Source organism: Panthera onca, chromosome A1 (assembly GCF_046562875.1).
Source record: "Panthera onca isolate mPanOnc1 chromosome A1, mPanOnc1 haplotype 2, whole genome shotgun sequence".
Taxonomy (NCBI): domain Eukaryota; kingdom Metazoa; phylum Chordata; class Mammalia; order Carnivora; family Felidae; genus Panthera; species Panthera onca.
The window spans coordinates 120,228,996-120,243,505 of record NC_138339.1 but is presented as its reverse complement, the minus strand read 5'-3'; the positions used below and the strand labels follow the sequence as shown (position 1 = coordinate 120,243,505).

General features: G+C 44.6%; 1 protein-coding gene across 8 annotated transcripts in view; it reads right to left on the bottom strand.

Annotated features, from left to right (window-relative positions):
- NR3C1 (nuclear receptor subfamily 3 group C member 1) overlaps nt 1–7,034 on the bottom strand; it is a 117,623-nt gene extending 110,589 nt beyond the window's left edge. The window contains exons 1-2 of one of the 8 annotated variants that reach the window (XM_060635848.3): nt 6,916–7,034; nt 1,259–2,473 (exon numbers count right to left, since the gene is read on the bottom strand). In XM_060635848.3, the coding sequence (XP_060491831.2) occupies nt 1,259–2,457 (1,199 nt within the window). In that variant the 5' untranslated portion in view covers nt 2,458–2,473; nt 6,916–7,034. The other 7 variants (XM_060635845.3, XM_060635846.3, XM_060635844.3 and 4 more) reach the window with 7 other exon arrangements.
- Between the last annotated feature and the right edge of the window lie 7,476 nt (nt 7,035–14,510).

The following is a 14,510-nucleotide window of genomic DNA, read 5'->3' as shown; positions in this document are numbered from 1 at the left end:
GAAGGCATACAAGAACCAAGTGAGCCTCTTAAAGGAATAGAACATAGCCTAAATCTAGGTCTGAATTTTTTCCCCAACAAGAAAACCTTCCTCCATCAGGAGGATAGAAAAGAGACAAACACCATTGTTAAGATAGATCTTTAACAGAAAAAGTGTTTTAAAGAGAGTTTTAAATAAAATTTTCAATGACTAATTAGGAACAAAGAAAACCACCAACATTAAAAAAACAAAAAACAAAACAAATAACCTTGAAAGGCTCATGTCCAAGTAAATCACTGTCTACTCTGCCTTTCAAACAAAACAAAACAAAACACACCACTGATTAATCAATCCCGTGTCTCTACAATCACATTCTTATATTTCCTTCACACCTAAAATGTGACATACAATCTGAATTGGGGACAGGGATACAGGATAGAGACCTTAACCCCTATCAATAGATCCATCTCAGTTTAGAACGTCTTCCTGATAATTTCATTTTAAGAGACCTTTTTGAGGTCAAAAGGAAATGTCAGTATACTTATAAATGTCTGAGGAAAAAAGGGGAACAAATCAAATGACAGCTGAGAATTGAAGCCATCAGGTGTCTCTTTGAGAACTTGGAGGAACTCTCTGGAAAGGGAGGTTTTGTTTTGCACCATTTTGGCACCAATTCCTTTCTTAAAAAGGCTGAACAGCAGTCCCACCCCTAGGGCTATGGTCAGGTACACTGCTCACTGCTTTAGCAATGTCCAAACTCAAATTCTTCCACAGAAGCTTCAGTCTGGAGAAAAGGCTCATTGTTAAATCTTCTAATTTTAACCCTTCGATCTCCTCAAGCTACTATTTTACAAGTGTACAAACCCAGAGCACAACTTTTGATTTTGTGAAATATCAAGGGTACATTTTACTCTAACATAACAGCGTACTTCAAAGCACACACAAATATTACATATGAAAGCCCTCTTAAGTTTATGTAATTTTTACTTAAGATACCTGTTAATGAGCAAAATTATTTAGAATTTTTTAAATAAAATCTTCCACTACCGGCCAGTGGGATACTGAATGCCATTACTTCAAAGAAAAGGTGAAATGCTTACATACAGATACATCACTTAGGCATGATTGAAAGACCACCTACTTTCAAAGGACCACTTAAAATTTAGTCACACGAAAAAAGCACAGGAGTCGTTGGAAGACAAACACAAACTGTTGAATACTGAAGTCTATCCATCCATCTTACGTCCATTCCGAAGAGACAGAAAACCATCTGGCTTACCTTGAATAGCCATTAGAAAACACCGATCGGCCAGGGAAGTTCAAAGTCCCCAAGGAAGCCAAGTTGTCATCTCCAGATGCTTGACACCTATTCCAATTTTCTGAACCAACAGTAATTGGTGGAATGACATTGAAAATAGGCTTCTGATCCTGTTGTTGCGAAAGGGATGCTGTATTCATGTCATAGTGGTACATCTGGCCCCCAGAGGTACTCACGCCATGAACAGAAATGGCAGACATTTTATTACCAATTATATTTGCCCCAGAAAAGCTTGCCTGACAATAAACTGGGCCCAGTTTCTCCTGCTTAATTACCCCAGGGGTGCAGAGTTCAATGAAATCTTCTTTTTCTGTTTTCACTTGGGGCAGTGACACACTGTTGGGGCTTGATACGATCAGATCTTCATTATCCTTAATTTTAGGTTTAGTGTCCGGTAAAACAAGAGGCTTACAGTCCTCATTCGAGTTTCCTTCCAAAAGGAATGGATCATCCTCTCCTGCCAAAGGAGAAAGCAAACAGTTTTCATCTATCAAGAGGTCTGATCTCCAAGGACTCTCACTTGTCTCTTTATCTGGGGACCCAGAAGAAAATTCCAAATCCTGGAGTTTTTTCCTCCAAATGTCAAAGGTGCTTTGGTCTGTGGTATACAACTTCACATTGCCCCCGTTGGTGCCAGTCTGGCCCTTCATATTTTGCTGTTCTGAAGAGACATCAGAGAGTGTTTTTGGAAACTCCTTCTCTGTGGGGGCAGCAGCAACAGCAACGGTTGCTGAGCTCTTGGGGTTCTCGGGAACACTGGTCGACCTATTGAGGTTTGCGATGCTTTCTTCCAGAAGCTGAAAGTCTGTTTCCCCAGAGGAAAGGCTGATTTGGCCCTGCTGTGGGAATCCCAGCTCATTTCCCATTACTTTTGTTTCTGTCTCTCCCATATACAGTCCCATTGAGAGCGAAACTGCCTTGGACAGATCCGGCTGCTGTGCATTGCTTCCTGAGCCTTTTGGAAAATCCACCAAAAGTCTTTGCTGCTTGGAGTCTGACTGAGCAACAGCAGCCAGTGACGGTGAAGATGCAGAAACCTTCACAGAAGCTCCTCCCCTTAGGGTTTTATAGAAGTCCATCACATTTCCCCTCTCCCGACCAAGCACACTGCTAGAGATTTCTTCTTTACTGGGGGGGCTTAATGATTCCTTGGAGTCCATCAGAGAATATCACCAGCTACCAGGGGGAAAAAAGAAAAAAAAAAAAGAAAGGTGGGGGAGACATAATAAGCTATAAAGTCACATTATCTCAGTGATCTGATTAGTAAGAGCCAGTTAAATGAACCTTTTAGTTAACTCTGACTCTTAATTCCTTGTTTAAAGTAGCTTCTGTCTTCCAGAATAAAAAAATCCGCATCCCCTGCCCCCATTCACTGTGGCACATTTAAAAGCACAATGCAATTCAATTGCACAGCGGAGGGCAAAATTGTATCAAACTAAGCTTGGCTATTCATCCTGCCACTCACAGAACTGTAACTTTGTTAATCACAGACATTATAACTCATTACATCTGATTATCCTAAAGGTTCAAACTGATGTCAAAGTATTTAATTTAAAAAGAGTACGATCATTAAAATTCCTACTTCCTTTCAATCAGTCAAGGCTGTTTGCTTTTCTGAGAACCCATACACATAACATTTGCTAATTACTATTTTAGAATTCTCTCTCAAATCGCTCCCAAACTGGCCTCCTACCTGCTAGTCACACATCCAAACCTTTCAGTACAATCTATGATGAACCACGCACATTTTTTAAAAAAAATAAACGATGATCTGCTCATCTTCCAATACCATAAAAAGGACACGTATATTTAACCCATATTTCTTACTAAATGTGTCTGTTTCAAAGTGCCTGCCTTCTTCAAATTTTGGACACAGGAAATGAAATATGTTCTATACAGGCCAACTAAAATTTGGATTTTAAAAAGCAAAAGAAAGTGCAGCAGCTTCTCGCTACAAGTTTAGCTTACTTAAAAACAAATATAACTCCCTCAACCTTTACAAAACAATAGACTCCTAATGAAGCTTTTTTTCAAAATTGCTTAAGACCTTCAGTAGGAAACACTATTTTATCCCTAAATTAAGATTTTTCCCTTTCCATATAAAGAGGTACTGAAACAGAAAAAGCAACTGTGAAATCACGTTCATATAAACGCAAATAAAATAATACCCAATGAAATGCTCAGAATAATTTTCTCGTGTTCTAAACCTTCACCAATCCCAATTCGGAGGCTGTTCTCCAGAGTCTTGGGTTGCTAGTATATTGTTTCTTATCACGATGTTATTAAGAGGCAGCCCAAGACTTTGATAAGCAGATCTGGGACATGACAGATCCTATGCAATGGAAGGAAACTTCTGCTGTGCGGAGAGACCTTAAGCATAAACTTCAATGGCCCTCACGGGAAGTGCAGTGTGATGAAGGTGGAGACGGGGCTGGGGACCTGCCCCTACACATCTTGAGGGTAAACTGCTCATCTCCCCGCCCCTCCGCGGTGTTTCTCGGATAAGGATCTGTAAACACAAGGTATCAAATGGAGCCTAATGAATTTCCACGCGGCTTTGACAGCTGCCTTCCAACTCGAAACCAAAACAATACTTCAAAAAAACCGAAACAATCCCTCAAACCACTTTATCCCCCAGTTTAAATTGCAAGTAACTGTCACATTCACCGGCCTTAATGAACCGTGGCAAGGGGTCTTAAGTGGTATTACAAGGAGGCAGTTACCAAGCCTGCAGCCCCAAACGTCAAACTAGCGCTTGACCACAGAAGGATTCCGGCTAGGGAAGGTCTTTTTTAAAAGGGGCCACTTAGAAGCGTCAGGCGCGCAATGATGCCAAGCACTGAAGAACAAACCCTCTCCTGGGGGAGAAAAAAAGTGCAAGGGTAAAAGAAATGTGTCCAGACCTGTTGAGTTCTTTCTCCGACACGCCCACTTCTACCAGATAACGCCAGCCCTGGCCGAAGTCTCCAAGTTGCAGGCTGTCAGCCCCCTGCGTGTGTACACTCACACACACACGCTCTCTCTCTATCTCTCTCTCTCTGAGCGCGCGCGCACACGCGCGCGCACACACACACACACACACCACACATCCCTGCGCGCCCTCCAGAAAGGAGACGCACTGGAGCCTCGACAGAAACCCTGATCGCGCTCGGGCGCACTAGGGTGGAGTGGAAGTATTCGGTCGAGGAGCATTCAGACCCGGCTCGGTGTTCACCGTAAAAAAGAAAAAAGAAAAAGAAGAAAAAAAAAAGGGAAAATGACGGGTGTTTGGGCGGCCCCCTGGGAGAGCACGGAGGGGGGACTTGGGGCGCCGGGAGTGGAGAAGCCAGAATTCCGCGCCCGGAAAGCGGAGCACTGCAAGCCGGGGCAGCTCGGAGAGGCTCCGCTCGCACCGAGCTCAGGTTCCTCCCCCTTCAGCCCGACCCGGGCACCGCGGCCGAGGGAGAGGAAGAGGCCAGCGCTGTCACCCGCGCGCTGCCCTTTCGTCACCGCCACCCGGCCCTCGCCAGCCCCCACCCCCACTCCCCGAGGCTAATAAAAGTTTGCAGGCTCCCGCCGCGGCCCCCGAGCCGGCCTCGCGTCCCCGGCCCGCACCTCGGGGGAGCGAGCCCCGGCCCTTCCCCACCTCTTACCTCTGGTAGAGGCGCTGCTCACCCGCCACCGTCCGCAGCTCCCACCGCAGCCGAGATAAACAACTTAGCGTGTGAAAGCAGGAGGAGCAGGAGGGAGAGATTTTTTTTTTTTTTTCCTAAAAAAAGGAAGTAAACAGCCGCCCCCTTCTCCATGGGGGGGAGGGGAGAGCCCCTATTTGAGAAAGTCTCCCATTTCCCGGCTGACAAGCCAGCCCCCCACCCCGTGCCCGTCCCCGCGAGCCGGGCTCCCAGGCGCGCGTCCTCAGTCCCGGCGCCCCGCCGCTTCGGCCGCTCCGGCTGTGGCGTCTCCTTCCACCCACTAGAATCCGTCCCCGACGGGCGGGCAGTGACTCGGGCTCCAGTCACGGACTCGAGCTCGCAAAATGGAGGAGGAGGCGGAGGAGGAGGGGAGGGAGCGCGGACACGCGAAAGGGCCGCCCGGCCGCGGCGAGCGAGCGGGACCGATCGGGGGGCGGGCGGAGGCGGCGCCACGGCGCGCACACACTCGCACACACACGCGCTCCCACTCCACCCCCGGCCGCTCCCCGCCCGAGGGGCCGCGCGGCGGCGGGGAACGGTGCAACCTGTTGGCGAAGCTCGGCAACTGCAGGGGCGGCCGCAGCCCCCGCCCCCACGCCCTCCGCGCTGGCCCCCGCCACCCCGGCCCCGACGGCGCCTGAACGCCCCCGACCCCCGGCATTGCCCCGACCCTAGCGGCCGGCCGCCGCCCCCCCCTCCCCGAGCGCGCGGGACTTCTCGCGCCCCCACCCCCAGAGAAAAGGGAGAGGCGGCGGCAGCGGCCAACCTGGTCTCTCTGGGGCGCGCTTGGGAGGGAAGCCGAGTTTCTCTAGTTTCTCTTCTCGATGCCTCCTTCCCGCCCCCGCCCAGCTCCGCGACTCCCGACCCACTCCGGAACGGGCCCAGTCCCCCGGCGGCAAGCGCCGTCAGCGCCCCTGCGGGTGACAGCGGGCTGTCTGGGGCGGGGGGGGGGGGGGGGGGGGCGGGGCGCGGCCCGCAGCAGGGCCGCGGGAGTGGTCCGCGCCGCCGCCTCGGAGCCGAGTTGCGCGAAGTGTGTCACTTAGCATGGGGCTTACGAGGGTTGCAAGGAAACGGTGCCGCAGCGTCTCGGCCGCGCTCGGGGCCGGACAGCCAGACACGCCCTCTGGGGAGGCTTAAGGAAGGGAGGGCAGAGGAGGGGGTCGGTGCGTACATACTCTCGACTCGGAGGTAGTCGCGTGCCGGCAGGTCCCCCACCGCTGCATCGTCTGGGCGGCCCCGTCTGCAGCCGCCGCCGCCGTCGCGCTCTCCCACAGGGAGAGAAGTTGCAAAGCAGAACCCACCCTCCCCCGCGCTCCGACCGTCCCCCACCCTCTTCCCCGAGTCTGCGAGGCGGCGGCGGCGGCAGAAGGAGGCGCCGCCTGCCAAGTTCAACCCCCACCCCTCCCTCCCTGCTAGCGCGCTCACACTTGAAGGAAGTTGCACGCCAAATGCAAAACCTCCGGCGTGCTGAATTTCTTTGCACTTTTTATTATTATTTTTAAGGAAAGCAGGGGGTGGCAGGCCTAAAAGCAAGTTGCAAGCGAAACAGTAAGTTGCTTGCAAAGTACGCCCTCCCTCCCCCGCAAACTCCTGACCTCTCCTTCTACCCCCTCCAGGACCAGTGTCCAAGTTTCCCGTGAAGGCCCCTCACCCGAATCTTGACATTTGCTGCACTCCACTCAGTGCGTCACCCACCCTTTCGTGTGCACAGGACCCCTACCCCTCCAAACAAAACAAAACACACGCAGCTTTAAAATGTCAGCATTTAACTCCCTCCAGCTGTTCCCGTTACGCGCCTCCCCCTCAGTCCGAGGGAAACACGTGGCCTGTCCCCAAGGAGAGGGGCGTGGGGCTAGGGGAGTCCGCGCGGGAGACGCCCGCCCCAGCCCCCTCCCCCAGCTCGCCGCGTCCGAAGGGCTTGGGCTTTGCCCGGACCGAACTTCCTACCTTGTGCGACACATATTATGATTTTTGTGACTCGGGGAAAGGTTGTGCTGTGTTGCTTTAGGGTTTGGGGCGGTAACTTTTGCGCCCCCACAGGTGACAGCTCTTGCCAGCTCCTGACGGGGGCGGAGGCTGTCGCAGCTCCACCTAATCCCTGCCCCGGCGCTCGGCAGCAGCCACTCACTCCTCAGGCAGCGCTCAGACGCTATCCGTGGCCACCTCTGCTCTGACTTCTTGAAGAGTATTGGGGAAACGCGGGCCGGAAGCCGCTCCCCGCCATCTTGGTAAAGGACGGTGACGCTTGCCCGGCCTCGCGTCCACCATCTTGGCAGAGGTTCTAGATCGCGGGCTCCGGAAGAAGTCCTCTGGCTTCTGAAGGGTAGAAACTGCCCCATGTGTTGTCCGTCGTGAAAGGAGAGAACTAAACATTTTAGTTACTCGCTTGTTCGGAGACGACCTACTCGGGCCGCCTCCAGACCATTCTCAGGCCGCCATCTTGGAAAAGAAAGAGCTGCCCTCTGCCTCAGAAAAGGGGACCAAAACCTTTGCCAACACAGAACCCTGAGCAACCCAGTTGTTAACAGAACCCGCTTATGTATCTAGAAGAGATGACTCCTCTTTTCTTTTCCCTTGGCGCAAGTCAGCTGGAGGGAGGCCCTTGCCTTGGGTGCTCAAAGGGGACACAGAATTTACTTCAAGAACGCTACTTTGCCTACTTGGCGAGTTTTTCCACCTTAGAAGCCCCAGTTACTAAAATCAAGGTTCTTGCATGGATTGGGTCCCCAAATCAACAGTTTCATGGGGGAAAAAAAACAATACCCAAATTTAATATCGTATGCGTATTTTTTTTAAATTTTTTTTTTTTCAACGTTTTTTATTTATTTTTGGGACAGAGAGAGACAGAGCATGAACGGGGGAGGGGCAGAGAGAGAGGGAGACACAGAATCGGAAACATGCTCCAGGCTCCGAGCCATCAGCCCAGAGCCTGACGCGGGGCTCGAACTCACAGACCGCGAGATCGTGACCTGGCTGAAGTCGGACGCTTAACCGACTGCGCCACCCAGGCGCCCCTTGTATGCGTATTTTAAAAGTGGGTTCAACAACTCATACCAATATGATTATCCTAATATGTCTACTTAAAAGTTATGCTAGGAATTGTATATATGAATACCTTATAAAAATATAACAATTTGCATATATATGTAAAGAGACAGTAACAGATACCTAAAAGAAAACTTCTCCCCGCTACATAAACCTATCTCAATTGAATCTCTGCTCTAAGATAACAATCCACTTCATCTCTTACCTCTTTAAATTCGGGTTGGGTATTATGTTTTTAAACAATACTTGACCGTACAGGAGTCCCCTTTAAGTTTCTCCCCACTCATTTTGTCTGCAGGTCCAGCAGATCATCTTGAAATGGAAAAGGACATTGTTTTAGGTTAAAAATTGTTACTGAAAACCCTTTCAATTGGGCAAAAGGGTGAAATTTTCAGTGGTTTAAATATGTCTGTTAATTTTGTAATTTCCTGGAAAAAATTCCACATCCTTTAGCCTTTCACATTCATCTGAAAGCCTGCATAAACTGTAGATTAACCTAGTGTCTGACATGGTTAGAATTGTTAAGCTTTGTGGCTAATGTTGATTGACCATTCTGTGCATCGTTTTTTTTTTTTTTTTAATTATTCCCATTGAAATAATCCAAACCTGACTCCCAGATTACTCTTCCAGAACATAATTACATCATGCCATGTTCCTGCTCAAGTATCTACAATAATTCCCTTCCATTGTATAGAGATCCCAACTCCCATTTTGAGATTTAAGACCATTAGTTTTCACCTGCCCATTTCTTGAAGGCAAAGCCTCTTAGCTGATGCAACTGGACTCATATTTAATTAAACTAAAAATTCAGTTAAAGCAGAGGAATTATTTTTTAAAATCATACTTGCAAATGTTAAGTTTTAAAACCTAAAACTGAACATTTATGTCGTACTTCTGTGAAAGCTTTTGTGAGCCCACTGACTGGAGTTCCCTGTCTTCATTTGTGTATAAAATATTCCCACATTGCATCAGTACAGCACAGCAGTTACAAGCAGACTGGCTGGCTGACCTCCACCACTAGGAGGAATATAACCTTAGGCAAGCTAATTCTTTGTGCCCCAGTTTCCATCATCGGTAAAATGGGGATGATAATAATACTAACCCAAGTTACTAGAAAGATCAAATGAGTTTCAAGTATGTGAAGTGCTTAGACAAATTCCTGGGACATATTAAGTGTTTAATCAGCAGCAGTCATTATTATTAATATATATATTAATATATATATATATATATTAATATATATATATATAAAACTATTTTCTCCAGTTTCCAAATTGGAGCAAGAAATTAAAAGTACTTACAAATATATGTGAGTGTAGATTTCTAAATTTGTATGATTTAGCCCCCCTGACCTCACCCCAATCTGTTAAAATTGGCTTGCATACACCTGATTTGACAGTGATTGTTTATATAGCATCTTTCCATTTAGATTTTCTAGAACAACTACTTCTTTAATCCTAGTTCATCATTTAATGAATTATTTAAATTAACTAATTATAATAACAAGTGTAAATGGAATATGTTTTGGGGGAAAAAAACAGAAGGAGCCGGTGTAAACATATAGGTTAACTGGAGGGAGCAGAAGTGTGGGGAGTACAAGAAGTAACCTTGGCTCCAGTGTTCAGCATTCCCTAGGCATCAGTCAGTATGTTTTCCAGGGAGAATGGAGGACTTGAATTAGTTGAGATGAATGCATTGAGTAGTGTCAAGAGGAATCCATCCTGTTGAGGAAAGGGCATGGCATATACAACATCCATTCCCACCTCTATCATTGTTTATCACATATATTTCCTTTTACATAAGGATACCTCCTACAGCCCATGAGTCTTTGTCATGGCTCTATTTTCCACCTATTCTGTCTCTTCTCCCCCACCCAACACACACACGCACACACACACACACACACACACACACTTTAACTCTATAATAGTAAATGTAAATTGGCATCAAATAAATACTTATCACATTTATGTGTATTAATAATTTTTAATACGATTATTGCATATGTTAATTTTATATTAAGGCAACACAAGCGACTTTTGTGGGTTGTCAAAACTTACTTTAAAAAATTGTTTCGGCAGCTATCATAGCTATTAGATGCTTCTTTACAATAATATCTTGACTTTTCTTACAATAATAGTTCTATTCTTGTTTAACTTTGTGAGGTAAGAGGTACAAGAGAAAACTCAGCTAAGCTTTAAATGTCCCATCTCTTTCTGCCTCAGTATTTGCCTTTTACACCAGACATGTCTGTTATAAACAATTCACACTTAGTACAGCAAGTTCTTAATCATAATGAATTCCACTTTGGTACTTCTCTTTGTAATTGGAATTAACATTCCCACATGAACTGGGAAATGCTAAATTGTTACCAGCATCCCTGGTGTTTTGCTGCTTCTCATAATGCTTTCAATGATTTCATCATAAGCAACCTAAAATATCACAATTTGTGCTCATAGGCATGACATGCTCTGTGGATGTCCTGTTAAATCTATATTCTTTATGCTGACAGAGCTTAGTTTGAGTAGTACCTGATTCAAGAATGAGGTAAATATTGGCAGATAAATGAGGGAGATGTTGAAATAAGCAAGAACCTCATGTTTTTTGAGTTTGGAGACATTAGATCAAGCACACTGGATGATTGTAACAAATATTATGTACTTTGTTTTGCATTTGTGGCATTTGTGGCTGGCCATTATGTCATTAGCTTTCTTCCTCTTCTGATTTAATCTCCTTTTCTGTCCCATGTTCCTTTGGTAGAGATTGTTTCAATCTGCTCCATTTCTAGGTGGAATCCATCAGTGAATTTTTGAGAACCTACATTTCCATTTTGGTGCTTACACGTTATTTATTTATTAGGTCATGCTGGGTTATGTTTTGTTTTTAAGCTAATTCAGAAATAGTGGAGTTTAAAAGATCAAAACACCCTTGGTATAAGAATCCCTTAACAAGATATGAATGTATTTGATATCAGACTCTGGAGTGTTACAAAAGACATTTGTTACATTTTTAGAAAACTTTATCTTGGTATTATTCAATTAAATTTTCTCTAGCCCCCTGTTTAATTTTCAATATAAGACCTGGGTTTGAACTCCTGTTTTGCCACTTAACTGAATGAGCTGGGGCCAGTCATTTGCTCCTTTGTTTTTCTATCTGTACAGGAAGGATAATAATATCTACCCTACCTATCATCTCACAGGAAATCTGTAAGGCTCAAATGGAACGATGCATACAAAAAGGGGTTTTTAAATATCAAGTTTGGTTCAGAAAACAGGCAGAGACTTGCAGAATTTTTGCATCATTTCATCACAACAAAAATGATTACTAATTTTATTGAGAAATTGTCATTGCCTCTCACATTCCCCAGACAATCTGTGCAATGGGCAGCTTAAAAGTTTAAGCAGAGGAGTGACAATTCAGTAGAGAGCTGGCGCCAGCTGCATGAGCTTGCAAGAGGCGACTTAAATTTTCAGGAATTTTTCAGTCACTTGTTCTAGCCAACATGAAAAACTAAGCTATTTATAAACTTACAGTTAAATAAAATATTCGAAAAATGAAGGTAATAAATGCTTAAAACTTCATTTTGTAATTATTTGACTACATTTTGCTACTATGATTTAAAGTTATCTCCCTCTGTTCTTTAAAATGAATGTACTATATAGTGATAGGATACAGCATATCTCATCCAACTCTGCATTTGGAAATGTTCTTTTGATAGTTTGCAATCCACCATGGTGGAGTATTTACACTACAGAAATGGGAAAACTACAAATCAGAGCTCGATTTATTTTGTTGATTGTCTAAACTTGAGAAACTGATAGGAAAAATTTTAATAATACAGGTTAAATTTTAAAACTGTGTTTGTGAAAAATGCAAAAAATTAAAGAAACATTTTTCTAGCAGTTGAAAACTGTTACCTGATCAACAAAGTAGTCTCTCCCATCGTGGACAAACGAGTATTGTCCCCATATACAACTTTGTTGTTTCTCTTTCATCTTGCTTGTTAATGTAAAAAACATCAACCGGCATTCATGTTTGAGCTTCAGTGTCTTGAATGACTTCTTTGTTAAACTGGATTTTAATAAAATATTTATTTACGGTCTGCTTTTGCCAAACATGGTTGAATTCCAACTGTGGGTTGACAATGGCTGCGAGAGTTTGGCAAAAGTCACTGAAATCATTCTGTGAAAATCAGTGGGCAATATAGAATTTATGATAAAGAGTGTTACCTCTTTTTTTTTTTTTGGTAAATTGTGTGTTACACATCTTTTATATCAGCAAAATGTGTAATGTATAGACACATAGATACGCCCATACTCCCTCCCGCCCCTTGCCTGGATAGCAGTTGTTAAACATTTATCCGTGTGCTAATGGACATAGTTTACTATTTGTAAAGATCACTCTGCAGTGTGGAGCCTGGGTGGTAGGAGCTCAGAGAGGAGGCAGGGAGAACAGTGAGGAGGCAGGTGCATAGGTCCAGAAAAAGAGGGAGATTCGTACTGGGTGGTGACAGTGGAGGTGAGAAGCTAGGATCCATTGGATAGCGGGAGCATTTTGGAGGCCAAAGGCAGGCAAACCAGTCATTCAGTAGCTCTATGGAAGGCCTGCCCCCTGCCCTGCTAAAGGAAGGCCATGTGGTGAAGACTAGGAAGCCTCAAGGGTTGAAGGAAAGCCGTACCTGAGAAAAGGAGCTGGGTGCTGGATGTAGAAGGAGGAAAGGAAAGAGAGGCAGTTCCAGCGTTTAAGTAAATATCTTTGAAGCACATAGAGAAAGTTAGGCTTGATTGCCTTACAGCGGGAGTGGGGAGGGGAAACCCCAAAAGACAGTAACATGTCATAACTGGAACTCACAGACTCAGAAGTTTTCTTACTTATCTAGACATTGTATTAAGATTTTTGCCTACATAGCGGGATTATTTGTTCATTCCAATGCCTTGATCCTATCCCAGTGTTCGGTAGACTTTTGTTTTTTTCTTAGCATATGTCCATTTTAATTACAAAACTCTCACCCAGTCACCCTGTGCTGCACAGATAGTGCTTTATGCTTCTGATGACCTTGTTCTCAGTTTTTCTTTGTTATATCATAAATAAGGACATGACCATAAGGCACCCTGCTGTATTGCCTGCGAGGTAACAGTAAGCTTCTGGCTACCACTGCTCTCCCTGCTGCTTCCTTTGCAACAGACAACCTATACTCCACATTATAGGTTGTATGTTTTGGTTATAACATTTTACAAGAGAGGTTATTAAATTTTATGGAATTTCTAAAATGGTAAATGTTTTTGCAAAAGAACGGACTCCCTCTTCCCATTCACCAACCCTGTGGACCAGAGAAAGGAAAAATTCTCAACTAAACAGCTACCGATGACTGACACTTTGAGGCTTCAATTTGGATATAGCGATTTGGTTTCCTTTGGGTCTTCCCTATCTACCTGTGTTATTGATGGTTTCAATTCATGGAATCATTATTAATAGAAGGGACTTTCTGAACTCATTTTCTTTCCCATTCATTCATTTCTTCAGCAAAATACAATTCCTTCAACAAAATAGCAACTACTACATATTAGGCCCCAGTATAAGGCAAGAGGGATATAAAAACCATTAAGTACAATATTTACTTTGGAGGAAATGGAGACAGATACAGTAATAAGTCATCCTCAAACAATGCAGACTTGTGTGAGCAATGTAGAAATGTGTGATACATGCATAAAGTACTACATATGTACCAAGAAGTCATCTGGGTGTTTAAGAATAGGGAGGTAGGTGTGGATGTAGAGATGGTAATCGGAGTGCTTTGGAGTAAGCATGACTGATTTGAATTATGAAGGGTCTCTTCCAGGTAATTTGGTTATTTCTGACAGAAGCAATACTTATAAAGAAAGCTTGTCATTAGTGTTCTAGCATGGGGTTTTGGTGCATTTAAAAGAAACCCAAATGTGAAAGCAAAAAGGAAGTTCATTGATTTACTTAAAAATCTAGAGGTTTTCAGGTTCAGGCATGGCTGGATCCAGGGGCTCAAATGATGTCAAAGGGTTTGGACTCTCTCTTAGCTTTACTTTCCTGTTTGGGCTTTATTCCTGAGAAGACTATCTCCACCAGATAGCCTACAGAGCCTTGATTTAAAACTTCCTACCAGCTTAGTAACTTCAATAGAAAGAGAATTCTTCTTTTCTACGAATTTTTGTGCATGCTTCTGGGAGGGCCTTCATTAGTATAGTTTGGTCACATGCTCATCCCTGCACCAATAACTATGACCAAGTGATGTAACGGATGTATATAGTCTGATCAGCAAAACCTAGGTGGCGTTCTCACTACTGACATTTAAGAGTGGGGTAAAATGAGAGAGAAAGAGAGAGAAGAGATGCTCACTACAGTAGCTATTTATCAAAATATTACCAGTGATATACACATCATATTTTATACTTTAAGGGAGTTAGTAGTGACTAAAATGTTTGCCAGCAATGGAAATAACTCTGAAAGTTAGGCATAGCTGTTAC